The 16,973-nt window shown below is 44.6% G+C and overlaps 1 protein-coding gene across 1 annotated transcript in view; it reads right to left on the bottom strand.

The window, feature by feature from the left end:
• The window catches only part of IQCA1 (IQ motif containing with AAA domain 1), a 172,483-nt gene that overhangs the window by 144,421 nt on the left and 11,089 nt on the right, over nt 1-16,973 (bottom strand). The window contains exons 3-5 of the mRNA XM_034655460.1: nt 15,324-15,443; nt 11,809-12,000; nt 9,692-9,763 (exon numbers count right to left, since the gene is read on the bottom strand). Coding sequence (XP_034511351.1) covers nt 9,692-9,763; nt 11,809-12,000; nt 15,324-15,443 — 384 coding nt within the window. The remainder of the gene's footprint in view (nt 1-9,691; nt 9,764-11,808; nt 12,001-15,323; nt 15,444-16,973) is intronic.

A 16,973-nucleotide genomic window follows, 5' to 3' on the forward strand; every position in this document is an offset into this window, starting at 1 on the left:
AGACAAGTTGGTCTCTTTATAGTATCCAAACCCTGTACTGCTGAAAAATTAATACAGACTTCTTTGATTTGAGCTGAGCAGATACAAACTCCAAAGTAAAACAGAAAAATTACAGTAATAAACATGTAATTCTATCTTTGTGTGCTATCAGTGTAGGCAATTAAGACTTTAGGATGAAAAAGGGCACTGGGCCATTCCCAGGTTTCTGGAATGCTACACATAGTAGATGTTCACTAAATGTATGCTGGATTAAATGAAAAGGAAACTGTTGAATCAAACTACTAATGTAAAATTTCATGTCAAACTTAGATGATCTTAGATTGAATCTTTCAACTGCTAGTTTAGTCTTGAAAGCACAAAGGCGGAGTTAACCATTGTGTTTATCATGACATCCTGCATCTGTGTAACTCTGAAGAGTGGAACGGAGAAACCAATTTGTGTCGTTGTTTATCTCCCCTCTGTAGGCACCAAATGGCGTGGAGATCTCAGGAGAAAAAAAATTGATATGATTCTATAGCCACTTGCTTTCATTTTAAATGTGTACCTTCTTCTAGCTATTGAAATAAAATTTAAGCATATTGGAAAATACAGATACAGGTAGAAAAAATCTTTCAAAGTCCCCACATTAAAAAAACAAAGAGCGCTATTTGAATGCGGTATCTTTTCTTTCTTTTGCATGTGCATAGATGTGTGAATATATTTAGTTGAAATCATATTCTATGTATAATTCTACACCTTGAATTCTCACTTCGAGCAATATCATGTCATCAAAAATTAGTCATGAACATGCTTTTCCATGGTGACATACTATGGCATTAATGTAGGTCCACCAGGAGTTATGGAACTATGTCCCTACTCTTAACGGGTTTTATTCCCAATATTTCATTATTAAAAAGAACAGCGTAGGAGACTTTCACACCCATAAATCTGTATTTCTTTTTTTTTTTTTTAAATTTTATTTTATTATATTATGTTAATCACCATACAGTACATCCCCAGATTCCGATGTAAAGTTTGATGCTTCATTAGTTGCGTATAACACCCAGTGCACCATGCAATACGTGCCCTCCTTACTACCCATCACCAGTCTATCCCATTCCCCCACCCCCTCCCCTCTGAAGTCTTCAGTTTGTTTCTCATAGTCCATAGTCTCTCATGTTTCATTCCCCCTTCTGATTACCCCCCCTTTCTTTATCCCTTTCTTCCCCTACCGATCATCCTAGTTCTTATGTTCCATAGATGAGAGAAATCATATGATAATTGTCTTTCTCTGCTTGACTTATTTCACTTAGCATTATCTCCTCCAGTGCCGTCCATGTTGCAGCAAATGTTGAGAATTCGTTCTTTCTGATAGCTGAGTAATATTCCATTGTATATATGGACCACAGCTTCTTAATCCAGTCATCTGTTGAAGGGCATCTCGGCTCCTTCCATGATTTGGCTATTGTGGACAATGCAGCTATGAACATTGGGGTGCATATGGCCCTTCTCTTTACTACGTCTGTATCTTTGGGGTAAACACCCAGTAGTGCAATGGCTGGGTCATAGGGTAGTTCAATTTTTAACTTTTTAAGGGACCTCCACACTGTTTTCCAGAGTGGCTGTACCAACTTGCATTCCCACCAACAATGTAGGAGGGATCCCCTTTCTCCACATCCTCTCCAACAATTGTTGTTTCTTGCCTTGTCTATCTTTGCCATTCTAACTGGCGTAAGGTGGTATCTCAGTGTGGTTTTGATTTGAATTTCCCTGATGGCTAATGATTTTGAACATTTTTTCATGTGTCTGTTAGCCATTTGTATGTCTTCATTGGAAAAGTGTCTGTTCATATCTTCTGCCCATTTTATGATTTGTTTATTTGTTTCTCGTGTATTGAGTTTGAGAAGTTCTTTGTAGATCTTGGATACCAGTCCTTTATCTGTGGTGTCCTTTGCAAATATATTCTCCCATTCCGTGGGCTGTCTCTTAGTTTTTTTTGACTGTTTCCTTGGCTGTGCAGAAGCTCTTTATCCTGATAAAGTCCCATAAGTTCATTTTATCTTTTCATAAATCTGTATTTCTGATGACTTCCTAAAGACAGAAATAGAAATGGGGTGAAGGAATTTGAATATGTTAATGAACTTGGGGCACCTTGCTCACGGTCTTTCAGAAAGGTCGGGTTGGTGTAACTCACGGTGTAGGGGAATGAGCGTCTCCTCCCACTCTTGTCAATAATCACAACTTGAAAAACCTTTTTTTGTTTGCTTATAAGATAGAAAGAACTTACCCTGTCTTCCCAATTCTAAGATGCATAGTTTTCCTAGTTTAACGTATCTGAAATTAGGGATGGACGTGTCTAACAATCAAGGTTGTGTCTTGGCTTGTTTGACAGTATTTTCTTCCTTCATAAGCACGTTAAAATCAATCAATGACATCAGGATTTAAGGAAATGCAGTATCTCATTTAATTTTTAATTTGTATTTTTTGACCACTAGCGAATATTCCTGATTCTTATAGAACCATTTCAGTATACATTTCAATGTCCTGGTGAATTAAAAAAAATTTTTTTTAATCGTGGTAAAAAAAACCATAACAAAATTTATCACCTTGGCCATTTTTTAAGGGACAGTTGAGTAGTGTTAAGGGTATTCACGTTGTGGTGGAACAGATCTGTAGAACTTTTTAATTTTGCAAAACCGAAACTCCATGCCCACTGGGCAACATCTGCCCACTCCCCTCCCTCGGTCCCTAACGGCCACTGTTCTGTTCTGTTCCTCTGAGTTTGACGACTCTGGGTGCCTCAGAGAAGTGCAATCGCACAGTGTGTGTCTTTTTGTGACTGCTTATTTTACTTAACATCATGTCCTCACAGTTCGCCCATGCATGCGACAGATTTCCTTCTTTTCAAGATTTTATTTATTTGACCCAGAGAGAGAGAGAGAGAGAGAGAGAGAGAGAGCCCAAGTAGTGGGAGCTGCAGAGGAGCGGGAGAAGCAGATGCCCCCCTGAGCAGGGAGCCTGATGCAGGGCTCGAACCCAGGACCCTGGGATCATGACCTGAGCCGAGGGCAGACACTCAACTGACTGAGCCACCCAGGTGCCCCAGGATTTCCTTTTTTTTTTATGACTAAATAATATGCCACAAAGCAAATGTGTTAAACCATAAAAATCTCCAGGGCACCTGGGTGGCTCAGTCGATGAAGCGTCCGACTTCATTTCAGCTCAGGTCTTGATCTCAGGGTCATGAGTTCAAGCCCCGTGTTGGGCTCCTCACTGCTGCAAAAGCCTACTTAAAAAAATATCTGTGACGGCTGGCACGTGGCTCTCGCAGCATGCCCCACACAACAGCACGGTACAGGACGTGCTGCAGCTCCAGGGGTCTCAACTGCAAAAATAAGTGTTGACCATTTTTTAAATTCAAAGATCAAAGGGAAACCAAGAATGTAGGTGATCAAGACAAGGTGTTTCTTAAATCCTATATGCATAGTCAGGTATGATTTACCATACTTTTTTGGACAATAAAGGCTGGATGTCACAATTGAGACTTTATAAACACGTGCAGTGGTCCCACGCCCCTTCACCGGGAGACTATGCTCTTCCAAGTGTCTGGAACATGGAGTCGAATTCCTTCCTGAAGCCAAATAATTCACCTTTTTAATTCTGTGCTGACAACAGAGGTGGTGCACAGAGGCCGCAGCTGGAGGTGGTGCGGTCCAGGACGTGGGGCCGAAGGGAGACAGAAGACGTTCCAAGATGAACTGTATTCACCAGGCCATTTGTTATTTAGACCATGACGTCATGAAATTGATGAAAGTTACACAAAATATCCTGAATGTGGGACTAAAGTATGTTTTTTCTATATTTTCTATATTTTTTCTAAATATTTTTCTAAAGTATATTTTTTTCACTGAGAAGATCTTTTAATGTATTTAAATCCTAAAATCTGAGAAAAGAAAATCTAATATTTTTATACAAGAAGACCTGATGGAAACCACAGCTTCAATGGACATGTTTACGGTTGATCACAGAACGGAGCCGTCTGCCTCCCTGCTCTTGGATCAGCCACACACCGGTGACCGCTCGATTTCTCTTCCCTAACGGCGAGAAGGTGGAGTGCAGTATTAGCAAATGCAACTTACACATGGAAAGAAACGAGTAATATAATGAAACCCACAACCCTACACTGGTTAAGAAAGTATAAATTACATTAATTTTTTTCACTTCTTACATTATTCTCTAAGCATATTAACTGTTATAAATAGAAAGAAAGGAAAAATCTTAAATCCTGATTTTTGTCCTATTGAGATATACATTTGATAAGAAGCACACAGAATTGGGAAAAGGTATTGTGAATTGATATTTTTTAATTTTAAAATTTCTTCTTTTTTTTTTTTTTTTAGTAAGTTTCAGGGTGGAGAACTTAGTGATTCGTCAGTGGTGTATAACACCCAGTGCTCATTCCATCACGCGCCCTCCTTAATGCCCATCCCCCAGTCACCGCATCCCTCCACCTACCTCCCCTCCAGCAGCCCTCAGTGTGTTTCCTAGAGCTCAGCATCTCTTATTTGACGTTTCAGTTAAAAAAGCTACAAATTGTTTAAACCATGATTCCTATCTTTTTCTCCTCTGATTAAATATTGAACATGTATTTTATCTGCAATTTTTTAGGCATAAAATGCACGTTTACAGAAAAATGCAAGAATACTTTTACTTAAAAGTATAAAAAGGATCACATGTTCACACTTTGCACCATACAGAGAAACTCTAAACATTGCTTCTGGAGAGTCACAACGGGATGTTTTAACTGTATGAACTGTTTCTGGGCACCAATCTACAATTATAAAACTATCCTGGTATCAATATTTATATATTGTAAACTTTGCTCACTTTCTTCTTTTTTTTTTTCCAGCAAAGAAGTTGCAAAGGGTCGGGATTTCTGAGCAAACAGGCAAAAGCGTTTTCATGTTTGTGCTGAGACGAGCTGTCCTCAGGCGAATGGGCACGCACTTGAACCCCCGAGAGTGGTCCCCGCGCTACCCTTGTCCCTGGGTCCTTGCCCAGACAGGGCATCCCCATTCCTGGTTCTCTTTTCTTTTATAAACTAGATTTTTAAAGATGTGTTGGAAGTGTGCTCTGTTTGGGAAGTGTGTTGCCTCTTGCTCCCCATCCCTCTTCCTCGCCCCTCCCCTCGCCACCCCTGCCTCCCAACAGAGCTCCCCTGGCTTCTATGCCTCTCCTTCCCTTCCTCCCAGTAGCTGTCCTGCGTGTCCAGCTCCACCCTCGCCCCCGCCTCTCACAGGACCCAAAGGAACCCTGGCGCTCCAAAGACCTTTCCGGATTTGCTGCAGTGATTGGTTTATTGAGGTATTTTACCTCTTTGGTCTCCTTTGATATTTAGATTACCCTAGATAATCTTCTCCGCTCAGTATTTTCTAATTTATGACCTTAGTCACTCATGATACTAATAGTTTTTGGTTTTTTTTTAAACGTATTGGTATCTGTGGTTATATGTAGTATGTTTGTGCTTTCTTTTCTTCTTTTATCCTCACCAGAGCTTGGTTCCTGGTCAGCATTTTCAAAGACTGGGTCACAGTGTCTATCAACGTTATTGGTGCGATATTTTTATCCTGGCATTAAACACAGAGCCCTGAATAATGGAGATCATTCCAGTGCACCAACTCAATGCTGTTAACAGGCTTTCTTTTCCTTTAAATTGTAATGTCCTTTTAGGGAAAGTGAGCAGGTCAAGAAACAAGGCTCACCAGAATGGTCGCCATCGGTGGCGGTAATTGGCTCAGAGAAGAGTTGGCATGGAGGGTTCGAGAGCTGCCTTCAAATCCTTGAAGGCTCGTCAGGTGACAGGGGAAACAGACACGTTCTGAGATGCCACAGGGGACAGAACCACACCCAGGTTGCGGGACCTGTAGGCAGGCAGGCTTCGGGTGAATAAAAGGAAGAAGCTTCTAAAATGGAACAGAATGGGCAGCCCTGGGAAGCAGGGCTCTACGTTCAGGAGGGGCTCAGGCAGAGGACAAGCAAGGCCTCCTCTGAGGCCTTTGGCTTGATGCTGCAGACGATGCAGGAAACTCCTTTGCATAGGCGGACACTCTAAGACGGACCCCAACGGCCCCTACCTCCCGGTGCGCACCACGCTTGCTTCTAACCGATCCGAACGGGGCAAAGGTGATGTGCGCCACTTCCATGGTCATTTGCATGCGTCTGTAGGTGTCCCCCCCTTTTCCCTTGCTAACTCTGATGAAGCAAGTGGCCCCATGGAAAGGCCCACCGATGCGGAGCTTGGGGCCGCCTCCAGCAAACAACAGGCAAAAAAACAGGCCTTCGGTCTGCAGCCCACGAGGAACTAAGTCCTGCCAACAAGCACACAAGCCTGGAAGTGGATTTTACCCCAGCTGGGCCTCCAATGACACCTGGCCCTCAGCCTGGCAAGACCCCGAGCAGACGACTCAGCTAAGCCCAGANGGGAGACAGAAGACGTTCCAAGATGAACTGTATTCACCAGGCCATTTGTTATTTAGACCATGACGTCATGAAATTGATGAAAGTTACACAAAATATCCTGAATGTGGGACTAAAGTATATTTTTTCTATATTTTGTATATTTTTTCTAAAGTATATTTTTTTCTAAATATTTTTCTAAAGTATATTTTTTTCACTGAGAAGATCTTTTAATGTATTTAAATCCTAAAATCTGAGAAAAGAAAATCTAATATTTTTATACAAGAAGACCTGATGGAAACCACAGCTTCAATGGACATGTTTACGGTTGATCACAGAACGGAGCCGTCTGCCTCCCTGCTCTTGGATCAGCCACACACCGGTGACCGCTCGATTTCTCTTCCCTAACGGCGAGAAGGTGGAGTACAGTATTAGCAAATGCAACTTACACATGGAAAGAAACGAGTAATATAATGAAACCCACAACCCTACACTGGTTAAGAAAGTATAAATTACATTAATTTTTTTCACTTCTTACATTATTCTCTAAGCATATTAACTGTTATAAATAGAAAGAAAGGAAAAATCTTAAATCCTGATTTTTGTCCTATTGAGATATACATTTGATAAGAAGCACACAGAATTGGGAAAAGGTATTGTGAATTGATATTTTTTAATTTTAAAATTTCTTCTTTTTTTTTTTTTTTTAGTAAGTTTCAGGGTGGAGAACTTAGTGATTCGTCAGTGGTGTATAACACCCAGTGCTCATTCCATCACGCGCCCTCCTTAATGCCCATCCCCCAGTCACCGCATCCCTCCACCTACCTCCCCTCCAGCAGCCCTCAGTGTGTTTCCTAGAGCTCAGCATCTCTTACTTGACGTTTCAGTTAAAAAAGCTACAAATTGTTTAAACCATGATTCCTATCTTTTTCTCCTCTGATTAAATATTGAACATGTATTTTATCTGCAATTTTTTAGGCATAAAATGCACGTTTACAGAAAAATGCAAGAATACTTTTACTTAAAAGTATAAAAATAGGATCACATGTTCACACTTTGCACCATACAGAGAAACTCTAAACATTGCTTCTGGAGAGTCACAACGGGATGTTTTAACTGTATGAACTGTTTCTGGGCACCAATCTACAATTATAAAACTATCCTGGTATCAATATTTATATATTGTAAACTTTGCTCACTTTCTTCTTTTTTTTTTTCCAGCAAAGAAGTTGCAAAGGGTCGGGATTTCTGAGCAAACAGGCAAAAGCGTTTTCATGTTTGTGCTGAGACGAGCTGTCCTCAGGCGAATGGGCACGCACTTGAACCCCCGAGAGTGGTCCCCGCGCTACCCTTGTCCCTGGGTCCTTGCCCAGACAGGGCATCCCCATTCCTGGTTCTCTTTTCTTTTATAAACTAGATTTTTAAAGATGTGTTGGAAGTGTGCTCTGTTTGGGAAGTGTGTTGCCTCTTGCTCCCCATCCCTCTTCCTCGCCCCTCCCCTCGCCACCCCTGCCTCCCAACAGAGCTCCCCTGGCTTCTATGCCTCTCCTTCCCTTCCTCCCAGTAGCTGTCCTGCGTGTCCAGCTCCACCCTCGCCCCCGCCTCTCACAGGACCCAAAGGAACCCTGGCGCTCCAAAGACCTTTCCGGATTTGCTGCAGTGATTGGTTTATTGAGGTATTTTACCTCTTTGGTCTCCTTTGATATTTAGATTACCCTAGATAATCTTCTCCGCTCAGTATTTTCTAATTTATGACCTTAGTCACTCATGATACTAATAGTTTTTGGTTTTTTTTTAAACGTATTGGTATCTGTGGTTATATGTAGTATGTTTGTGCTTTCTTTTCTTCTTTTATCCTCACCAGAGCTTGGTTCCTGGTCAGCATTTTCAAAGACTGGGTCACAGTGTCTATCAACGTTATTGGTGCGATATTTTTATCCTGGCATTAAACACAGAGCCCTGAATAATGGAGATCATTCCAGTGCACCAACTCAATGCTGTTAACAGGCTTTCTTTTCCTTTAAATTGTAATGTCCTTTTAGGGAAAGTGAGCAGGTCAAGAAACAAGGCTCACCAGAATGGTCGCCATCGGTGGCGGTAATTGGCTCAGAGAAGAGTTGGCATGGAGGGTTCGAGAGCTGCCTTCAAATCCTTGAAGGCTCGTCAGGTGACAGGGGAAACAGACACGTTCTGAGATGCCACAGGGGACAGAACCACAGCCAGGTTGTGGGACCTGTAGGCAGGCAGGCTTCGGGTGAATAAAAGGAAGAAGCTTCTAAAATGGAACAGAATGGGCAGCCCTGGGAAGCAGGGCTCTACGTTCAGGAGGGGCTCAGGCAGAGGACAAGCAAGGCCTCCTCTGAGGCCTTTGGCTTGATGCTGCAGACGATGCAGGAAACTCCTTTGCATAGGCGGACACTCTAAGACGGACCCCAACGGCCCCTACCTCCCGGTGCGCACCACGCTTGCTTCTAACCGATCCGAACGGGGCAAAGGTGATGTGCACCACTTCCATGGTCATTTGCATGCGTCTGTAGGTGTCCCCCCCTTTTCCCTTGCTAACTCTGATGAAGCAAGTGGCCCCATGGAAAGGCCCACCGATGCGGAGCTTGGGGCCGCCTCCAGCAAACAACAGGCAAAAAAACAGGCCTTCGGTCTGCAGCCCACGAGGAACTAAGTCCTGCCAACAAGCACACAAGCCTGGAAGTGGATTTTACCCCAGCTGGGCCTCCAATGACACCTGGCCCTCAGCCTGGCAAGACCCCGAGCAGACGACTCAGCTAAGCCCAGACCCTGGACCCACAGAAGCCGAGGAGATGAGTGTTGCTAAATTGTGTGAATACGGTCACACGGCGACGGGTCGCTAATATGTACCCTCTCAACTCTGAGTCAGTAATCACTGTGGAGATCACCCGACAACAGCAGCTACCTCAGGAAAAACCCATTCTCTTGACCACAAATGGTACCAGAGGGCAGTGCAGACATCACACAGGAACGGAGTCCTGTGAGCAACTCACAGCTTGTTTCCACGTTTGGAGCGGTCCACGAATTCTAACAGAGATGTGTAAACAGACGCGCGCCTGCTCTGTCCAGGGGGCCCCCCTCCCTGGACACACTGCCATGCGGGACGGACCATTCCATTCTCTTAAGTCACTCATCATTTATTTTTCTTTCCTCGCTTCCCACAGTAACTCTCTAAGGAAGACGCAAAGTCTTAAGAAACCCACACACATATCCCGCCTGTACGAGGACTTACCATACCCAGGAATATCATCTCCTCCTCTCTCTGTTTCTTGGTTTTCTTACATTGATGGAAACCTCGCCAAACCTAAAAGCAAAGAAATGGTTACTTGTCTAATACATTAAAAGTATAAAGAAAATACCGTTCTACCCTTTCTCCCGTTTCGAATGGCACAATGACCACACAGTCAAGGCCGTGCATGTGTGTGTGCGGTGATGGAATATTTTTTTTTCTGTGATCATAGGCAACAATTTTAAGAAAGAACAAATCACAGAAATGGACTTCTCACTGTCTGAGGACCCGACTGTGGAGCCTTGTCCCAGAGCCGCCCTAGTGAACAAGGGGTGCCAGAGGCAGTCCCGTCCACGCATGGACCGGACAGGAGCCACACTCGCCCAAGACCCCGGGAGCAAATCAGCCAACTGCACAGCCCACTGCTGGCCCAGTGACAGCCTTACACCTGTCAGAATGGCTCTCATCCACAAGACAAGAGACAACAGGTGTTGGGAGGGTCCTCAAAAGTTAACAACAGGACTACGCTAGGACCGAGCTGTCCCACTTCTGGATACACATCGGAAGGAGAGGATACCGCTGTCTTGGAGAGGTTTGTGCTCATCCGGCATTACTGACAATAGATATGACATGGGGGCAACCCTTCAGCTGATGACGAATGGATTAAAAAAAGGGGTATATATACATAATGGAATGTCATTCAGTCAAAAAAAGGAAATCCTGACACTTGTGACAACATGCATGGATGTCGAGGGCAGCGTGCTAAGTGAGAACAGTCACAGAGAAAGACAACGACTCTATCACCTCACTGAGACGTGCAATCTAAAATACCAAACCTACAGAAACAGCAGATTCGGGTCACCAGGGGCTGAGGTGGGGGGGGTGAGGAAAATGCGTGAAAGTGGCCAAAAGGTACAAACTTCCAGTTTTCAGATGAATGAGTTCTGGGGGTCTACGTACAGCGTGGTGACTGTAGCCAACGCCGTGTTGTGTCCTTAAAAGCTGCTAAGAGAGTGGTTCTTAAGTGTTCTCACTGTGAAACTGGTAATTATGTGATGTGATGGATGTTTTAATTACGCTTACGCTGATAATTACTTTGTAATATATACGTCTATCAAATCATGACATCATACATCTCAAATGCACACAGTGTTTTATGTCGATAAAGGGGGGGGGAGAGAAGAAATGGCTTATAATTCTCATTAACGAGAGTCCCCTACCTGGGTGTCTTCAAGAGAAAACTTCCAGATTTAAGGAGTGTGGGGCTAGATCTAGGGGTGGCACTTCATAGTTCGAAAAGAAAAACTGCCACTAAAATGTGGGGAAATAGAACACGATCACGTCCAAGACTGGTACACCTCAGCTCTGAACTCACATGCTTGTTTAGAACCTCCTATCTCCACAGAAACTTGAAAGGAAGCAGTCTGTTATGGGTCCCTCCACGTCTCCCACCCCCCCGCCTTCCACCCCCACTCAGATCCCAGCAGGGATGGGGTCCCTACTCTCTGGCTGGGGTCTGTGTCCCGGTGCCTTCCTTCTCTCTCTTCTCAGTCTCGTTTGTCCCACACGCCAGCTTCCGTATTTTCCTGCAAGTGACCTTAGCCTCCATTTGGGAAAAGATGGGGTGCAAACCCACGGTGCTCATCTGGGGAGGAAACCTTGGGCCCGCTTCTAAAGGGAACATCGATGTCGTGGTGCTTAGTGACGGTCACTGGCATTGTCAACAGCTCACACTTGCACAAGCCAGCAGGTCTGGACCTTTGCACCCCTTCTGTGATTATGTCTGTGTGTGAATACACATTGAGGATATAAATCCTCCACGAATTTTGAGCCACGTTCTTTCCAACAATGATCAATGACCTTTAGAAATATTTAAAGAAGAGGCCCTGCATTTTATACCTATTTATAATAAAATCTAAAAAACCCCAAAAAACCATGACCGACCTTAGTTAACAGTTCCCCCAGGGTAAGATAAAAGATCTCTCTAGAATTTAAAATCCAGCTCTATTAAAGGTAGGATTTGGGGATTTGGGGTTTCAGAGCTCACCCCTGACCCTGGGGTGCATCTCTGGCTGTGTCAAGTCACCTGTCCCCCAGCTCCATGGGCACCACACGCATACCTTCTGAATCCTCAGTGCGGCGACTCTCACGTCAGCGACTTTCTCGCCGAGGACCTTGGCTTGCTTTGCTCTGTGTTCTTGGAGGAAGATTTGCTTCATGAACATCGCTCTTAGGCGACCTTGCCGTGCTCTCTCAGCGATCTGGATTAGTTTAACAGCCTCTTCCAGGGGGATACCCTTCACGGTGTATTTCTGTAAAAACTTCCACGTTAAATCAGTGTTTCAACATGTCAACTCCATCACTTAATCCCAGACACATCACGTGCTTACATCTAACACAACCCTGCTAAGAGTTCCCGAACTGTAGAGGAAGAGTCTGATTGATGCTGGTTTAATGCTACCCATCGTACTCATGAATTATGTGAATTTTGATAACACCGCGCTCCTGCTCTGGTCCCCTCTTTGAGAAACCCCATAAGCTTTCCTTTACCATTCTGAAAAGAATACCAATTAGTTCCACAATATTTTAAGTTGGCAGCAAATTATACCAGGGATGCCAATAAAATGGATTCAATAAAACTCAAAATTGCTTTTCATGTTTTATTAACTTAGTAGTAGAAACATATAAATTAAAAGCACATCTTTAATACAAGAACTTAAAATGTAAAATACACATGAAGTAAAATGCTGACTCCAAAATCCACTACAGGATGATCCAGTAAATATGAGTGATGTTAAAATCATTTTANGGTTTTATTAACTTAGTAGTAGAAACATATAAATTAAAAGCACATCTTTAATAAAGAACTTAAAATGTAAAATACACAGAAGTAAAATGCTGACTCCAAAATCCACTACAGGATGATCCAGTAAATATGAGTGATGTTAAAATCATTTTAGGAGTATTCAATTTATATAGGAAATGTGTTCTGGTACTTAAAAATTTACATTTCAAAACACCCAAATAGGATGGGAAGATTATGACTGGAGAAACACAAGGGCTCCTGGGGTAAAATGCGGCCTTTGGGGATGTCAGGTGGGCTATGAGGAGGCAAAGCCAGGTGCAGGGGCGTGTCATTTCCCAAGGAAGGTCAAGAGCAAGGCTGCTGGGGCATCTGGAGCCCTGCGAGAGCTCTGAGCGGGCTCAGGAGTGAGGCTCTCTGTGGTCCTTGGGGCGAGGGAGAAGCTGGGGATGTGGCCTGGCCTGGATGGAGACTCATGCAGGGACAGAGGCAGAAGGGAGAGACCCTCTGAATCAGAAAACACCCAATCACGGGCTAAATCCTTGCCAAGGTCTCGGAGGGCAGCGTGGCCACCTTACCAGGCCATGGTGCCAGACCCTGAGGTCCCAAGTGTGAGGGGCTCCGGTTCATCACCAGGGCCCCTGTTTCCCACGATGATCTCTTCTCTGTAATGGCCCTGGGGTGGGGGTGGGGGACGGTGCCCAGGAAGAAGCAGGGAGAGGGAAGGGTTATTTACTGAGACCTTACAGAGCCAGATGCTTTTCATAGATAATCTCGGCAAATTCACAAAGCAACCCCCCAGGTGGGTATTCTTGTGACCAGCCAAGAGTTAAGAAGCCTGAGGCTGACAGAAGAAGTAGAATTGACATGAGCCCCCTTGGTTAGTAGGGCTGGAGCCAATGTGAACCAAGACTGACCCTCTTCCCAATAGAGCATCCCAACAGAGCTCCTCGGGGTGGTGCCCTGGTTCCCTTTGAGGGAGCCCTTTCACGTAGCAGTTCCTCAGAGTTTGGTTTTCAGTGAGATCTTATCACCTCCAATTTGCAGTGAGCGCACAGTTCCAACAATGCACTCGGCAGGTTAGAGTAGAATGACTATTATGTGGGCATTGAACCGGACAAGGTACGCACAATCGCTTAAGCAGATAGCAGGTGTCCTGCAAATAATAGTTATTATTGTACTTATTTCCTTTAGATTCCATATTGTCACTCTGAAAGTCATTACAGCCCTTATCAAAGACTCCTGCGGGTTTGAGCAGTCTACTCGATACAACAAAGATTTCTGAACATTTATGGAGGGCCCAAGAGTAAATACTAAGCATTAAAGAGGTAGGACTGGACGATAATATTTGCCTCTCAAAATTCTTTTTGGGATATATATTGGATATATCTTCAAGAAATAAGCAGCTTGAGGTGAAAGTAAGGTCTCGTGAGACACTGAGAGTCTGAGAAAGTCACACCGATGTCAAGGGCTGTTGCCCAGAGCCTGGCATGTTGCTGACATTGGGCCCATCAGAAGTTGGGGCTGGGATAGAGCTGGACGGTTCTACCTAGTTCAGCCAAGCTGGCTGCTGAGAGAGAAAGGTCCCTGAGGCTGACCCTGCACCAGCCGAGGGGGACAGCAGAAGGGAGAAACAGCAAAAAGGAATTTTTAGGGTTTGACTGTAGTGTGTACGTCATCTCCTTCCTCCATTTCCCCTACAAAATCTTCCGTGAATTCTGCCCTGCTTGTCAATATTTTGTGCCAGGGGATTCCTTGGGGGAGCTGGGTGAGGTGCTGAGTGCTTCCTTCTGAATGATGTGTGGACGGAAGGCATCAACAGGGGCAAGGATGGTGAGAGGACCCCTACTCGAAACAGCCCCGGGACTGACTTCCAGGAATGCAACACAGAGGGAGGGCCGTCAGTTAGGGGAGAGGCGGAGGAAGGAGAGACGGTCCTGAGTTAGCTGGGACAGAACAGGTTTCGGCGGGGGGGGCTGCACCAAGCTGGGCGCTGCTGAATAAGTACCATTCGACAGGCTGGGCTGTAGGGAGAAAAGCGAGCCCTCTGTGCAGCATGAAGCATGCCCGTGGCCGAGTGAGAGCAAAGGGCACCCCAAGCACTTCCTGCAGCAGGCAGACGGGGCACGTCCCACTCCCGCCCCACTGCCGTTCTGATCGTGCTTGGAAACTTCCCTGGCACCTGGACCCAGGCTGACAACACCCAAAGGGGCCTGTCTGGGGGAAGCCCACATGTGCTGGTTTCCACTGGGCACCGGGGCTGCACCTGCAGCCTCAGCATAGTTAGTGACAGTGCCCCCTCCCTTGGAATTGTCCCAGCGTGCGTGGCCAACCGCCACCTCCCTGTGTGGGCCATGGCCAGCCAGGGCTGTGGGGCACTGGCGCGGGAGGCAGCGAGGGCCCGAAATGCATAAGCAGACTTGCCAGAAGGTGGATGTGGCAAGTGCTGTGCGGAAAAGTCTGGAAGGAAAAGACTGACCAGAAGATTATCTTAACACATAATTATATCATATGAAAACATTCCGCTTCTGACTTTAGGTTAGGGCTCTGAGGTGAAAAATCAAACCGAGCTGATAAATCTAGTCAGTCTCAGAGATATTGACATAACCAACGAGGCATTATGTTTTGATCTCTATCCCTAAGTTCTTGAAAAATAATGGTCTTGAATCATCAGAAATACCTCCCTAAGGTAAGCAACTTCTTACACATACCAAATAGTACGAGGGGCGGGTACTGCTTTCCTCCCACTGGAAATAATCTGTCTCACAATCAGGAGCCACAGAAAAAGGTTTTATAGATTATGGAATGATGTTTATTAAATGATATACAAACCTTATCAGGTATTTTTAGTCCAGTGTCGGCTAATATCTGAGCAAGGATTTTCTCTCTTCCTTTGATGACTTCCAGCTTCTCCTTCAAAAAATACTTGGGAATGGGAATGTCTAGTTGTTGCTACAGAACAGAAAGAATACTGTTGTCACAATTCCAGGACTCAAATCCATCTACACTGTACAGTGAGGACTGCACATCAAAGAGACGCACTTTACCTTCCATCCTGATTGAAGAGGTGATGAGGCTGGGGGCGTGAAGAGAATTCATTACCGTTAAGGAGACGCAAAGTCACAAGGAAAAACCATCACCACGGCCCTTGTTTTAATCGTTACAGTAAAATTTGAGAACTCACATCAGTTAATCCTCAGTTAACTACCGATAACTTAATGAGGTCTTTAAAGAAATATCATCTCAGCCTACCTAAAATAATAATGCAAATTAAGATAGCAAAGCATTGTGACGTAGATATTTGAATTCAACCTCCTAATTTATCATCAGCATCATTATTTGCATGTAAGTGATCACAGTTTTTTTCCTAATAATTTTTTATTTTAACCTAAATAACCCGAAATTACAAAAATTATTGGTGAAGTTCATTTGCCTTATTAGGAAACTTGTTTTTTTATGCAATAAATATAAACTTCTGTTTTTCGTTTATGCATATCACCAAATATTTCAGTTAGTGGAGGTCACACGAATGTTTACCAGCCCAAGTTCAACAATGAGGAGTGTGGAAGTGTTATTCGGGGGTATGGGATGGGCCCATGGCCACTCCCATTGAGAAACACTGTCCTAGACTCTCAGGCACGCCTGGCTGCCTCTGGTAGACCAGTTGGCCTGGCAATGCTAAGCTTCTGGTCCTCGGGGTCAGCTCCCCTTCTTCCCATTCTACCATGACTCTCCACACTCTCTCCCCACCCAGGGGATTTTGAACAGGCCTTCCCTTAAAGAAGCATTATAACGTAAAGGGGTATCTTTTTTAAGACTTGGTGAGAGGATATCAGTACCAGGTGGCAACTATTTTTTGAAAACCAAACTTTCTTAGACTAACAGATTTGCGGTGAGTTTCCAGGGTTTCCTGAGTGAGTGTGGCCTGGATGGAGGACAGTCAGAGGAGAATGATTCCACTTCTATTTAATGCTGGGATTTCATTTATTAATAAAAGTGTTAAAGTGCTGTACTTTTCCAACTTTTTTTTTTTTTTAAAGATTTTTATTTATTTATTTGACAGAGATAGAGACAGCCAGCAAGAGAGGGAACACAAGCAGGGGGAGTGGGAGAGGAAGAAGCAGGCTCACAGCAGAGGAGCCTGATGTGGGGCTCGATCCCACAACACCGGGATCACGCCCTGAGCCGAAGGCAGATGCCCAACCGCTGTGCCACCCAGGCGCCCCCCAACTTTTAAGACAACATTTTGTTGCCATGGCTCCACCTGGCCCATTAGTTAAGATTTGGAGGGGGAAGAAATAGAGCGGTTGAGAATGGAAGAGATGGGGAGACAGACATCAGCTGCTCGGGCTTGTGCTGGGCCTCTGCCCACGATACCCTTTACGTCCACCTCAGATGCCTTGGGGTTTCCCATCCTCTGCAGGGTGGAATCTGGGACACTTGTTGTGGCAGAGAAACTCCCTCTGTCTCCCTGACACATTT

The sequence above is a fragment of the Ailuropoda melanoleuca genome, chromosome 2, assembly GCF_002007445.2.
Source record: "Ailuropoda melanoleuca isolate Jingjing chromosome 2, ASM200744v2, whole genome shotgun sequence".
In the NCBI taxonomy this organism is placed as follows: Eukaryota; Metazoa; Chordata; class Mammalia; order Carnivora; family Ursidae; genus Ailuropoda; species Ailuropoda melanoleuca.